Source organism: Cynocephalus volans, chromosome 9 (assembly GCF_027409185.1).
Source record: "Cynocephalus volans isolate mCynVol1 chromosome 9, mCynVol1.pri, whole genome shotgun sequence".
Classification (NCBI taxonomy): domain Eukaryota; kingdom Metazoa; phylum Chordata; class Mammalia; order Dermoptera; family Cynocephalidae; genus Cynocephalus; species Cynocephalus volans.
In genome coordinates this window covers 42,051,822-42,067,433 of record NC_084468.1, presented here as the reverse complement: position 1 = coordinate 42,067,433, position 15,612 = coordinate 42,051,822, and the positions used below count along the sequence as shown (strand labels likewise).

Here is a 15,612-nt window from a genome sequence, read left to right as displayed (position 1 = left end):
GATGAGTTAAGACTATGGTTTTATCACCTACACATAATGTAGTGGATTGAATTATGTCCCCCCAAACTCACTGAAGCTTGAATTGTGTCCCCCAAGTTTTTTTGTATTAGAAACTTGGCCCCCACTGTTAAGAGGGTGGGAAATCCTATTATGGTAATTGAGAAGTGGAGCCTTGAAGAGGTGATTGGTTTGTAGGACCATGCAGTAGTGAATGGATTAATGGTGGTCAGGGGTGTGGTTCTGAGAGCTTTAAAAAGAGAGTGAATGAGGAGGTTACTCTCCCTCTGCTCTCTCTGCTTCCACAATCTTGCAATGTGAGAACCGTGGGTCACTGTCGTTACCACCAGATGGACTTTAGACTTCCTAGCCTCAGAAACTGTAAGCAATAAATATTGTCTTCTTTATAAATCACCCCATTTTAAGCATTTTGTTATAAGCAACAGAAATGCACTAATACACACCAGCAACAATTAATGCAGAAAAATACAATTAATTTTTAACAATTAATATAAAAATCCAATTTATACACTTAATGTAAAAAATTACTCTGAGTTTCTCTTATAAATACCCTTGTGATTACATTGGGTCCACTTAGATAATCCAGATCAATAACCCCATCTCAAGATCCTTAACTTAATCACTTAATCTACAAAGTACCTTTGCTACATAAGATAGCACATTCATAGGATTTCTTGGGATGGTGGTGAGGAGGTCACAATACAGCTTACCACAAGATACATGACTTTCCAACTTTCTGGCCTTACAGTTGGGACTTTTAAAATAATAATTGCCAATGGTCATGGGGCACTTACTATATGATATAAGCCTGACACTGTTTTAAGTACTTTATGTGGTTTATCACTTCATCTGCAAACAACCTTCTGAGTTAGGTGCTTTTATTATCCCAGTCACAGATAAAGAAACTGATGAACTTGCCCAAGATCACACAGTAAGTTGCTAAGTCAGGATCTGAACCCAAAAGATATGGCTCTAGAGCCCAGGTTTTAAACACTGAGCTATGCTGTGCTATGCTTCATGTAAATATACTTGCCCTTCACCTTCACTTTCAACAACCTACACTCATGCTCACATCAAGAATAATTTGAGAAAAACTGCTCAATATAATATAACTCCAAAATGTTCTTTTCTTCTCTTTTTCCTTCAACATTTTATTTAAAGAAATTAAAAACCTACATAAAAGTTGAAAAAATATGTTAATTACTTGTGTTTTCTTCCCTTAGATTCACCAGTTGCTAAAATTTTAACACTTTCTCTTATTTTGTCTCTCACTCTGTCTATAAAACCATAAGTATATGTAGTATTTTTCTGAGCAATTTTAGAGTAATTGCAGCCATCATGATACTTTACTCCTAAATACTTCAGCATTAATCTTATAGGAACAAGGATATTCCACACCACAACAAAATCACAAAACCATTATTACAGTCAAGAAATTTAACTTGGAATATGTTTCATCCACATTAAATTTTATCTGGTTATCCTCAAAATGTCACTTATTACTGTTGCTTTTTTTAAAAAAAAAATTGAGAATTGAATCAAGGACTCAACTTAGTATTCTTTAGCCTAGTTTAGTCCCTCTCCCTTTTTTGTTTTTCATGAAATTGACATAGTTGAGGAGTTCAGGTCAGCTGTCTTGTAAAATGTTTCACAATCTGGATTTATTTGATTGCTTACTGAGGTTAGATTTAGGCTTAACACCTCTGGTAAGAATACTACTTGGGAAGTTATGTACCTCCCATTGCTTCAAATCAGGAGGCACTTAGTATTCATTTGTGTTATTATTCATGATGCTAAGTGAGATCATTTGGTTAAGGTATTGTCCACCTCTCTCTATATCCAGATCGTATGATTTATCATTTGGACCACTTTTTAATTTAGGCTCAACTTCTTTGAATCCTTCCAGAGTAGAAATTTCTTGTTGGCACACACTAAACCTATTCTCAACCTCCTTATGACTATCTGGGGGACTCCAATTCCTTTAAGAGTGGCAATGATATGTAGCAAGTCTGCTGAGGCTTCTAGGAAAGGTTTTGTCCTCCTAATAAAAGGCATTGATGATATTTGCACCATCTGTTCTCCTTAATCTTCCTACTGTATTAAGTGCAAATGAGGCCACAGAAACAGAAAGTTACAGAGACTGATCCTACCTTCACTGAGCTGTTGAACCAAAGCCCACAGCCATCTACCTCTAGACTTCATTGTGTAAGCAAAACAAACCCACCTTTTAAATATCTAGTTCCATTTTCAATGTTTTGCAAGAAGAATGCATCCTAACTGATTGACTCCATCACTGTGAAGAAACTACTCTTGAAGCAAGCAATTTGACAATCCATCTTTGCATTTTGATCACATACTGAAGGACAATGTGGCAGAACAGTCTAGACCAGTTTCACTACAAATGCATGGTCACTAACCTCAATCAGGTCTCGAGTCCAATTTTACATTCCTTTCAATAATCTTTGGTGGACTCTCTCTTCTATTGACCTCAAGCAACTATTCGCAATCTGTATCCTTCTTAAATCCTCTAGAAAATAGCCACCACATATGGAACATTTCCTGGAAGATAACCTCATCAAAAAAAGCAAATCCTCTTCCCCTCACCTACAAATGCTGTCATACCTATCCTTAGTCATCTATTTGAGGTAAATTCTTAATTGCTTCCATAATTCTATCCCCCTCACCAATGCCAGGACCTCAATCAATCAATTACGTATTCTGTCTCACATGTTTCACTTGTCCTTTCCTCAAATAGTTCCTTCATTTTAGCCTCTGACATATTCAAGGTTTTGCAATATAGGCAGACATGTAAACAAACAAACAAAAAACCCAAACAGTAGTAATGAAACTCTTTCCCTGACCATACCTCCTGTGCTAGCTAATGCCTTTCCTCTCTCTTTCCCTACTTGGAAGAGTACCCACATGCTTCTCCTGTGACGACACACAGCTCAATCGCTGCTCTCAGCCTCCTGTATGTGGAGGTCACCACCGACTGTTATGTTGTCGAATCCATTGGCCACCTGCCCATTCTTACCTTATTGAACATCTCTGAACTTTCCTTTAATATGGTTGTAACAACTTACTGGTTCCCTTATTAATTTATGAGTTAAATAAAATCTTTCATATGTGCTTAATTTATATTGGTATGAGCGTCATGATTTTACTTTTTAAAAAACTTATGTTTTAACACATCGAAAAGATTTCTCTTCCTTTTGTAATCAGAAGGATGGGTTAGATTTGTCAAGGAAATAATTTCTCCACTGTGTGATTCAATACTATTTAATGTTATTGCCATTTAAAGTTTCTTAGAATCCATACTCTAGCCAAAAGTCATCCAGTGTACCACCACCAGCAACAAGCATCTTACACTTTGACAAAACTAAACTAGATCACTGGTTTTCAGACTTGGCTGCTCTTCACGGTCATCTGTGGAAGTTAAAAGCTGGGGCTACTATAACTAATTATGTATGGTTGTGATCTTTAAGAGCACGTAGTTAGAAAGGTGAAAGATGAGAAATTATATATGTATATAGACTATATATACAATATATAGAAGGTATATAGAAGGCATATATGTGCTAGGATGCATGAAGGGCTTAAAAGATCTGGAAGGGACCTCATCTCAGATTGACAGGGATGGGAGAGGCTTCCCAGAGGAGCCAATGGGTAGGACAGAGAGTGGTGATTCAGCCATTGGTGGACGTGCAGTGAGAGAATGTATAAGTGTGTCTTGAAAAGGTCTAGAGCCACAAAAGAACACATGCTTTTTGATAACTGGAGAAGTGCTGTATGATTAGAAAATAAATTTTGAGGTATTATTTAGAGACGTGGTTGGAAGGTGGGCAAAAGGGCCTTCCTTGTCAGTGGCTTTCACATTTTTTTTTCACTCTGCAACAAAAAACATGTTTTATCTTACAACTAGGAACAACACGCCAAAAACTGAAGCAAAAGTTTCATGAAGCAATATTTACCTTTGACACTTACTTTGCTTTATTCTATCCTATTCTATTCTTTCCATTTGTAAAAATGCTGGTCATCACCCATTAAACTGATTTCACTCACTAATGTATGCCTGCAGTTTGAACATTAATGTGTTTGTCTGCTTGTTTGCTAAAGTGAGGAAATTGGACTTTATCCTGAAAGAGTTTAAGCATGGAAATGACCTGATGTTTAAATACTTAATATATATTTGTTGACTGACTGAATTGATCCATCCATCCATCCATCTATCTATTCATCTATTCATCCATCTCTCTCTGAGGAAGAGTGTGGAATGAGGACTTGTCTATGCACAGGTCACACTTCTATTTGGTTCCCCAAGTGCCTCAGAAGGGAGGATGCAAATAAGAGACACGAAAATGAGCAGTATAGCATCCCGTGCTCTGGCTGCAGGAACACGGGTGAAGCTTGTGCTTGCTGACCCCCAGAAGCCATCTTTAGTGAGCAGTGAGACAGTTCATCTAAGTCACGAATTGTCACCATAGCTTCTGTTTCCGTAGAAACCAGTGAAGCACTTGGCTCTAAAACCCATGATGAAATATCCAGTAGCCAGATGGTCTAGCAACTGAAATTGTCATGCCTTTGTGAGCATTTATCATGAATTGGCATCATATGAGAAAAGAAATTCTTTCCAATGAGAATGAAGCAGGGATAGAAAAGTGTGTTCAGCAGGGGTCTGTTGGTAATTGGCAATGAGGGCCAGGCAAAAGGCAAAAACCTGGGGCTTGGAGCTCCACCCAGTCCAACAATTTTCAGTTTACTTCTGTTGTCAGTGTTCCTGTTGCCTTCTCAACCATCGAGCACAGCACCATGAAATAAATGTTATTTCCATCCTCCATTATCTGGGAACAAATGGAATTTTGAGCCCTTTCAAATTCCTCTTCAAGGAAATACACTTCTTACATATTTCCTGCAAATAAAAAATGCTAACCACCACTAGCCAGGAGAGAGACTAATGTAAGCATTTTATATTCTCTGGCATGTATTTCAGAGATTTTTGTGCTTTGTCAATGCCACTTCAATGGGCAAAATATTTACTGAACAATTATACCTGAACAGAGGCCATATTATAAGATGCTAACAGTAATAATAACTTATAGTTATTAAAGGCTTGCTATGTGCCAGCCACTGTGCTAAACACTTAACATTATGAGCGCTAGTATGAGGTATGCATTGCTATTATCTTAATTTTACGGATAAACTGAGGTTTGGAGAGTTTCTTAACCTGATTAATTGAGTGCAGGTGGAATACAGCCTATGCTCTTAGTAAGTAAACAGAAGCACCTTTTACCTCTTCAAATATAAGGTGATAAGATGCAGGGGCTTTAGAGTTGGAGTTTGCAAACTTTCTATGTCATGAATCCCTTTTGCAGTCAAGTAAAATCATCAACAGACACCTTCTTAGAAAATGTATCGGCCCAAAAAATTAAAGAAAGAATTACAAAGGAAAACAATTGTATTGAAATATACTTAACGAAAATTTAAAAATATACTGTGGTCGATAATCAAAAAATCTGCTCTGATCAGGTCAACTAAATTATAGTGCCTTGGGAGATATGGGATAATTCAGTAGTCACATCCACCTGTCCTGGAGAATGTTATCATAAGACCATTTTTACACAGAAGCAGACTTAATGGCACCAGAAAGCCATGCCCCGCCCCCCCGCTAGAATGGATCTTGTAACTTTTATGTCATGTAGTAACAAACTCAAATCTATACATCATGCACAACCTATAGAAACTCTAATAAACTAACTAGGTGGGGCTGCCCTTCCCTCTCACCTTTGACATTTCCTCTTTCTTTTAATTTTATTTTTTTTATCTTTCTATGGATTTTACTAGCTAATGAGGCACCAGAACATAATTAGCGCCTTTCTCAGTTGTATTTTGTCCTAAGAGCCTAAGAAATTTTTTACAATTTCTAGGCTTGATATCTTTAAAAAAAAATTTTTTTTTTATTGAACATATTGATTGTACAGATTTATGGGGTACAGAGTTATATCTCAATACATGTATACAGTGTGTGACGATCCATTCAGGGCAATCAACATATTCATCCTTGTAAAACCCAATCACTTCCTTGTGCACATTTGATCTCCTCTCTTCTATTTGTTTCGTAACGTGCAGTAGTGAGTCATTGTAAGCATAGATTCCTGGATCAACTGTACACCAGTAGGACTTATTTTTCTTATCTAGCTGTAGTTTTGTGTCCATTAAACAGCCTCTCACTATCCGCCTTTCCACCTCCCCTTTCCTGCCTCTAGTAAGCACAAGTTACTGTAAGTAACCTCTAGCGACCACAAGTTCTTCCCTCTCCATTTATCAGTTTAACTTATTATTAATATTATTTATTTGTTTTGTTTTGTTCTCTTTTTTAGCTCTCACATATTAGTGAGAACATGTGGTATTTCTCCTTCTGTGTCTGGCTTACTTCACTTATAATTTTCTATAAGTTCGTCCATGTTGCTGCGAATGGCAGAATTTCATTCTTTTTTATGGTTGAGTAGCATTACATTTTGTATATGTACCATATTTTCTTTATCTAATAATCATCTATTGATGAACATTTAGGTTGGTTCTATATCTGGGCTTTGTGAATAGAGCTGTGATAAACATGGTAGAGCACGTACGTCTTTGACCTGATGCTTTCCATTTCTTTGGGTATATATTCCAGTAGTGGGATTGCTAGATCATATGACAGTTCTATCTGTAGTTGTATGAGAAACTTCCATACTGCTTTCCAAAATGGCTGTTCTAATTTACAATCTTACCAAAAATGTATAAGCATTTCCTTTCTCTGCATCCTTGCCAGAATTTGTTATTTTCTGACTTTTTGATAATATCCAGTATGACTGTGGTGAGATGATATTTCAGTGTGGTTTTGATTTGCATTTCCTGATGATTAGTGATGTTGATCATTTTTTCTTATGTTGGCCATTTGTAGGTCTTCTTTTGGGAGATGTCTATTGAGCTCCCTTGCCCGTTTTTTAATTGGGTTATTTGTTATTTTTTTTTTTACTATTGAGTTGTTTGAGTTCTTTGTGTATTCTGGATATTAGTCCCTTGTCAGATATAGTTTGCAAATATTTTCCCCATTCTATAGGTTGTTTCCTCACTCTGTTGATTCTTTCCTTTGCTGCACAGAAGCTTATTTTTGCTTTTGTTGTCTGTGCTTTTGTGGTCTTATTCATAAAATCTTTGCCTAGTTCTATGTCTTGGAGCATTTCCCCTTCATTTTCTTCTAGAAGTTTTATATTTTCAGGTCTTACATTTAAGTCTTTAATCCATTTTGAGTTTATTTTGTATATGGTGAACGATAGGGGCCTAGTTTCATTCCCCCATGCATGGAAATCCAGTTTTCCCAGCACCATTTATTGGAGAGGCTGTCTTTTCCCCAATGCATGCTTTTAGTGCTTTGTCATAGACCCTTCTTATGATTATGAAATGCTAAGCTCTTCTGGCCTTCTTTGGAATGTATTTTTCAGGGTGACCTGATCATGCATGCCCCTAGACGCAATCATCATATTGGCTCAATCAATCCTTGCTATATGTATTTGGCCTCAGGCTCTTTTTAGGTCAACATGGTTATATATGCTTCATTAGAAAGGTATTAAATAAGATTGGACAATGGGACAAATATCTACCATAATTTTGAGGTAGTAAATAAAGTAAATAATATACCGAAATACCTGTAATAACTGTAACTCGATAGGAAATTTGGTATAATGGTGTTTTCTATTGGTTACAAGTCACAAGTACTGATAATACCACTAAGGTCTGTTGCCTACACTAATCATAGAAAGAAATGTTAAATTTCTAATAGAGGTTGGTGAAAATAAAGATGTAAATTCAAGGACTCCTAGAATCTTATCCATGGACCCTTTGGGGGATCCATGTTAAGAGTCCTGGCTTTAGCTTCATGGCTCCCAACCTGGGGCCATTTTGTTCCCCCACTCCTACCCTACTCCATGGAACCTTTGGTAATGTCTGGAGATACTTCTGGTTGTCATGACTGGGGTGGTATGCTACTGGCTTTTAGTGGGTAGATGTCAGAAGTCAAAGATGCTGTTAAACATCCGTAATGTTCAGGATTGCCCCGCAGAACAAAGAATTATCCAGTTGAAAACATCAATAGTGCTGAAGTTAAGAAACCCTGCTTTAGAGCAAGAAAATTTAGGTTTGAGTCCAAACAATGGAAATCATAAACTGAATAATCTTGGAAAATATTTCCTTTCTCAATCTTGATTTATTGTTCTGTAAAACGAGGGTAAGATCTACCTCACAAGGCTTTTGTGAGGATAAAATAAAATAATGTGAAAGTGTATAGTAAAGAGTAGTGCATCATATAGTTTGTTTTCAAACAATGTTCTTTTGAGTCCTTGAAAGACACAGGGTCTTTTTAGGGGCTCTTTCAGGGGACTGATGGAGAGTCTACAAGGTCAGGATTTTAGGTACCTAACTGCCACTTTAATCAGAGAATTTCTGCTTTTTATCTATTTTATATATTGAACTTCTGTGAAAGATATTATTGAAAAACTCTTTTCCTACTCAATATAATGCTAGACATAATTATTATTTTAAGTATATTTTGATGAATAAATATAAGAAAAGGATTCCGACCCCTTCATTTCTTAGCATTTAATTACATGTATGTTGTTGCAGGGGTTATGTTAGCTAGCATTACTTTTGATCAAAATTTGAACACAGCAACTTGAAAAGAAAAATACACACTCAATTTGCTTTTATGTGTGATATTTGGATAATTATTTTCTCTGTACAAGCATCGAAAACACATCAAATAAAAGTAGTAAGACATTCATATTTCAAAACCACCTTCCCTCCTACTGCTGACATAGAACAGAACTTTCTCTTTCTCAGTTTCATGCATATGGTAATCAGTTTGCTTTCCTTTGAACCAGATAATTGTAAGAATCACAGAATATCCAAAGCCTGTCCATGTATATTTATGTTCGCTAACACAGTTACACGAGAGATCAGCAGAAATACTACTGGTTCTGTTGGTTTAAATTAAATTCCTTAATCAATCCCCTGAGAAGTGTTATCCAGGAGGTAACTGCCGAATGTGCATGAATCTTTTATGTGCTTCATTCTATAACAGTTTCTGGGAGGCCTGCAAATGTGAATTTTGCACAACAAAAATGAATTGCTGACATTAGACAAGGCATGTGGTGGTTTCCTGATCTTGCAAATCTAATAACACAGGCTTGGCACAGCAGAACACAGATACAATTAAGTTTTCTTGCTTTAAGCCTGCCCCCATTCATCTCCCTTAAGAGTAGTGGAAACTGGGCCGACCCAGTGGCGCACTGGGGAGAGAGCCGCGGGTTCGGATCCTATATAGGGATGGCCGGTGCGCTCACTGGCTGAGCGCGGTCACACACACACACACACACGCACGCACGCACGCACGCACGCACGCGCGCGCGCGCCAAAAAAAAAAAAAAAAAGAGTAGTGGAAACTGCTGGCACTTGGCGGTGACCACTGTGCAGACCTGGTTCCACTCGCTCACGTGCCTTGCTCCGTTTCCTCCGCAACCATGTCTGACAAACCCGAGATGGCTGAGATCGAGAAATTCGATAAGTCGATATTGAAGACAGAAAAGCAAGAGAAAAATCCACTGCCTTCCAAGGAAATGATCGAACAGGGGAAGCAAGCAGGCGAGTCGTAGTGAGTCGTGCCCCGCCGATATGCACTGTACATTCCACCAGCATTGCCTTCTTATTTTACTTCTTTTAGCTGTTTAACTTTGTAAGATGCAAGGAGGTTGGATCGAATTTAAATGACTGTGCTGCCCCTTTCTCACGTCAGAGTACTACTGACAACGAAGGCCATGCCTGCCTCTCCCATCTGCCTGTCTGGCTGGCAGGGAAGAAAAACAACTTGCATGTTGGTGAAGGAAGAGCTGTGTGGGACCACAGTGAAGTCTAGAGTTTAATACCAAGCTGGTCCAAGGTGTCCCGCAGACTGTAAAATGCAGTTTAATCAGAGTGCCACTTTTTTGTTCAAATGATTTTAATTATTGGAATGCACAATTTTTTAAATATGCAAATAAAAAGTTTTAAAACGTGGAAGAAAAAGAGTAGTGGAAACTAACATCTACTCTTTGAGTGAGAGTATATGTGTGTATATGTATGTATGGTCTACCTTCAAAAAGATTTAATCTTCTATAGGAGGAAATATTGCTCTCAAAGAGAAATATAATAATAACAGGCAGGTATCCTGAAGCTGGGCGAGATGCCCTGTTCTGTGTTCTCTTATGTAATGATTTTTTCAGTTTGACTATCTCTCTCTGTCTCTCTTAACTGTAAGTTTCCAGCAGGACAGGGACTAACTTGTTTGTTCATTTATCCCAGAGCTTGGTACAGCCCCTGACTAGCCCAGGGTTGCCCAACCAGCAAGTGGGACTTTAACTGAGGCAGTCTAGCACTAGAGCCAAACTTTTCACCACCACTTCACCCTGCCTCTCACAGAAAATTCCTTGTCCAATTGCACTGTATTATGATTTTAGGTCATGGCTACTTCCTCGGTGTGGGAGTAAATCAGATCCTTTTTATATTCTGCACAGAAAATTGGTAGGAAATAAACTACCCAGAGAAATGTTGCTTGGTTCCAAGCTGAAGAACAAAGCTGAGTATCCATAGCCCCTTGCATCATCTTGCCAATTTCTTATTTAGTGTGTTCACTGAAACATGAATAAATAGAGCAGATTAGGATGCCCCAGATGACTAGTAGCTGCCTAGGAAGATTTTATTCTGCAAAGCTTCTGCATAACACGATAGATAGAAATGTTCGAGAATACTGCACATAAATAATAGATTCATATATATAAAAAGGAGATTCTTAAGGCATTTTAAAGCCAACACATCATAAGGGTTTTCTTTTTTCTTCTAGGATGCTCTAGGTAGGTCATTGAAATTATGGATACTTAGTTTGTAGATAATTAACTACTGAATAAATAAGAGTTCACTTCAGTAATGATTCACATTATCCAGTTTTTGGATAATCAATTGTGGTGGTCTTGCCTTGCTTTTTGGCCCTGTTTATTGCCTATAACCAGTCTCGTAAAATTAGATGGAAGCAAAGTCAGAGAATGGAAATAAAATTTGTGTAGAACTATTCAATATAGCACTAGTAATAACATCAAAACCTTGAAACAAGATAATTGTCCAATAACAGATTAATGATTAAATAGTTTTTGACCTATCTGGTAAAGAAATATCATGAAATATAGTACAATATGTTTATGATGAAAATTTGATATCATTGAATACTTAAAACATCATAGTAGAATACCTAGAGTATTTGACATCTGGAGTGAGTCAATTTTTAATACCCCTTCCTCCTCTATGGAGCAAAATTATTTTTTGGAATAATCATGAAATATAGCAAATATTAATAATGGTCAGAAAAGGAACATGAATTGTAGAATTCTTATCTTGAACTTTTTATCTGTAATCATCATTGTAAAGAAACAGAGTAAAATAAAGTTTAAAAAGTAATTATAGTACAAAAAATGGAAAATCAATAAATTAATATTTTTAAATTAAGTTTTATTTTGGAAAGAGGAGAAGGGTAAGTCCATGGAGAAATACTTTCAAAAAGACAGAAATGTCAATGTTTCAGAGAATAATTTGCACATAGAATGATAGAGTTGAAATAACTTGAGTTCTGTTTCTTGATCTTTACAACCAGTATGCTACCACTGTTTATTTCAAATCTACTGCTTAAGTGCAAGAATATACAACATAGGAGATGAGTACTTGAGCTGTGCATGAAGTGAGCTGGAATGATTCTGAACCCCGTAGAACTTCTGTTCCAGAGGAGAGGAATACATGTAGCTAATTATGTGTGTCATGGACTATGCAGAGAGTTCATTGAATTAACTCTCATGTAGATTACTAAGTTTATTCACATGTAAGTAATGAAAATGTGCTAATTTAAAGCTTAAATATATATTATATTAGTAAACCATCAAAGTCTTCACTAGTTGTTTAGAACTTAGACCGACAAAAAATATTTCTGGTGAAGGAATCTTCTATCACTAATATTTAGAATTGTGGGAACATCAGGAGAACAAAAAGCAGGCTGAATTTTAGAATTTCAGTTGGTTTTATTAATTCTTGCTTTTAATTTCTCTATAATATCCCTTCTCCTTCATTGCTTGCACCTGAAGTGAACCAATCCCACTGTCCCACTCCTGAACTGTCACTGATGATAACATCTTGTGAAAAAGAGGATTGTGTTTAAGGTATACTGGAAAGGAGCCCTTGCAGATATCTTCCGTATAAGGGAAGCTGAAATGGAAGCTTTCTGGGGTTTCTGCTATTTGTGATACCTGAAACAAAATGTGCTCTCTGGGCAAGGATTGATTAAGCTGTGGAAAGAGATGCCCCATTTTGAATGAGGGCTGAGAGACCAATCAGTGCCTCTTCCTGGAGAAATAAGAATGCCAAATGCACAGATGAGGTAGGTTGATTACATTTGAGTATTGTTCTGGGTCTTTAAGAAGTTGGTCTTGGAAACACTACCACCCGAGTGATTATCTATTATGTTTTGGGAGTTTGGGGTAATAAACCCTCTATTATCCAAGCTTATCTATGTGGGTCAAACTTAAAGAATGGTTTAGTTAAAAAAAATGAACCCATAAAATAGAGATATAGTATAAACACTAGCAGGGAAAATATAAAAATTTTAATAATAGTTAGGCTCACAGGGTTGTGAGATAAGGGATGCTTTTTTTTCTTAGCATTTTTCTATATTTCCTAGGTTATCTACCATGAACATGAGTTGGTAGCATCTTAGAAAAAGATGTATGAGGTGACTGTATTTTCTATTTTGAACATGATTGGCTTTAAAAGTAGAAAAGAAACAACCTTTAATATCTATAATTCCTTGCATAGAAGTAAGTTCTCTTTCCTCTGGAAAAACTAATGAGTATGCAAACTAAAATGGCTATAACATGCTGAGATTAAACACAGTTCATTCTGGTCTGGTTCTCTCTCAATTTTTGTTCTTAGCTGTAGGATAAACAAACCATTTGAAGTTCTTCCAGGGTAGTAAGAGACCAAGATAATGGACAAGTAGTTACCTTGGACTGCAAAGGTAAGGTGGGTTAGTACTTTTAACAATCTCTGTACTGAAATGTTATTTTTGAAGACAAGAGTACGGAATGTTCCAAGTTCCCATCGTTGTCATGGAAACCTTTCAGCTAGCTGAATAGGTTAGCAGGATTTTATGTTCCCCACTTTGACAAATACAAGAAGACATGATCCCAGCTTTGCATTACTAATCAGAAAACTTCTGTTTTCAAGTCTTCTAGCACTTGATTAGTCACATTTTCTTTAATGTTTTTCTTCCCTCTCCACAACATAAAGCAACAGGCAAGTTCTCTTTCAAAAATCATTCCTACTTTAGAAGCAGAGCAAAAAGCGTGACTGTGCTGACCTTGTTGTGCTTGGGAGTAATACTGCTCGCAGCTCTGAAAGGCTCCTGCAGGTTAATTTAGGCTCCTGCGGAAACTCTTCTGATTTGTACTGACTTTCAACAGTTTCCTGGAGGTAAACTCATTCGCTAATAGGCAGGAATTATTCCTCATTTTAGGAGCCACAGTCTGCCAACACTAGCTTATAAAGCACAGGTAAGCTTTAGGAAAAAGGCACCCTGAGGCTAAAACCAAAACAGCCATGTCACACGGGTAAATTCAGATCCAGCAAATCCGACTCGTCTCTCTTTTTAGTCTGTAACAACCCTTCACATTGCTTTGGAAGGTAGAAATGGTCTGAGAATCCAAGACAAGTTACAAAACAACTGCATTGTAGGCAAAAGACTGACCAATTTGGGTGAACTAGTTAGAAGTGAAATTTGTTGGGCTTCTTTGAGGGTCATCAGACTCAGAAAGCCTGTGCGTGTTTGGGGAGGGAGTTGACAAGGGCGCCTTACAGCATCAGGCTTGCTAAGCAGTGTATAATGCAATAATTAAGTGTATTATAACAACTAAGAATATGGACTCTTCTAGCTATGTGAATTTGGGGGGTTCCTCTTGTTTCTCAGCTTCTTTATCAGTGTAATGGAAATATCAATAATACCCATCCCATAGCTTGTGGTGAGGATTAAAGAGTTACTGCATGTACACTGTTTATCAGCCCTAACACATAATACATGCTAAATAGGTATTTTTGGCAGGATGACACCCTGAGGGAGACAGGAGTGATGGGAAACAAAGAAGAATAAAAAGAGAGAATAGAGAGAGAGAAAATAAAGAGGAGGAAAAGACCATGGAAAAAGGAGGTGCATTGGGCTATAGGGCACTGTCGTTTATAGTTTCCTCATCTGTTGGATGTCACCAAAATTCCCACCCCTGCCCTAAAACCCACTAGACCCATCTCTCACTGGATGCAAGTAACAGAAATAATTTTACAGAATTTATTTAACTAACACAGTGGTTTTCATTATCTAATTATGCTCCAATGAAATCCTGCTTTCTGTTGTTAAGCATTCCAATATCTGTTCTGCACTAATGTAATGAGGCTTGCTTAAAAGCCCTCAGGTTAATAAAGAAGTGCATGATGAAATTTCATTTCAATGGGGAATAGAGGGTTTGGGATTAGGGGGTTTCAGCCTTAGCATAGCAAAATTATATTTCTTCTGGGAATTAGTGTATTCTTCTGGAATAGTGTATTTAAAACACACCTGGACATTCTTCTTGCAAGCTAAAGGTAACAAGTTGACTGATACAAATGGATAAAAAGAAACCAGCGTAAACAGCATTGAGTAAACCTTGAACAGTGCAGAAGCCTAGATAAAAATCAATGATTTTGGAAACCGTCAAAATAAATTGTAGCAAAGGTCTCAAGTCCAATATTAAACTAAAAAGTGATTGCCAAAGGAGAAGCCAGGCATGAAAATAAAACCGTTTGGTATAGTACCATTTGTCTATTTTTGCTTTTGTTGCCTGTGCTCAAAGCTTCTGCACAGCAAAGGAAACAATCAACAAAATGAAGAGGCAACCTGCGGAATGGGAGGAAATATTTGCAAGCTATTCATCCAATAAGAGATTAATATCCAGAATATACAAGGAACTCAAGCAACTCAATGGTTAAAATACCCAAATAATTCAATTAAAAAATGGGCAAATGACTTGAACAGACATTTCTCAAAAGAAGATACACAAATGGTCAACAGGGACATGAAAAAAAAAATGCCCAACACCACTAATTATCCAGGAAATGTAAGTCAAAACCACAGGATATCTCACCCCAGTTAGAATTGCTATTATCAAAAAGTCAAAAAACAACAAATGTTGGCAAGGGTGAGGAGAAAAGGGAACTCATATGCTGTTGGTGGGAATGTAAATTAGAACAGCCATCATGGAACACAGTATGGGAGTTCCTCAAAAAGCTAGCCATAGAATTTCCATATCATCCAGCAATTTCACTACTGGATATTTACACAAAGAAAGGAAATCAGTATACCAAACTGACATCTGCACTCCCATGTTTATTGCAGCATTATTTATAATAGTCAAAATATGGAAACCTAAGTGTCCATCAACAGATGAATGAATAAATAAAATG

General features: G+C 37.0%; 2 protein-coding genes across 3 annotated transcripts in view; one reads left to right on the top strand and one right to left on the bottom strand.

Annotated features, from left to right (window-relative positions):
* The window catches only part of GABRB1 (gamma-aminobutyric acid type A receptor subunit beta1), a 392,313-nt gene that overhangs the window by 112,253 nt on the left and 264,448 nt on the right, over positions 1-15,612 (bottom strand). The window lies entirely within an intron of this gene.
* On the top strand, positions 9,576-9,707 carry LOC134386429 (thymosin beta-4-like). The gene has a single exon (XM_063108592.1). It carries the CDS (start codon positions 9,576-9,578, stop codon positions 9,705-9,707), a length of 132 nt encoding a protein of 43 aa, XP_062964662.1.

What these genes read in the sequence shown, in the direction of transcription:
- LOC134386429 (XM_063108592.1), top strand. Translation starts at nt 9,576, where the DNA reads ATGTCTGACAAACCCGAGATGGCTGAGATCGAGAAATTCGATAAGTCG.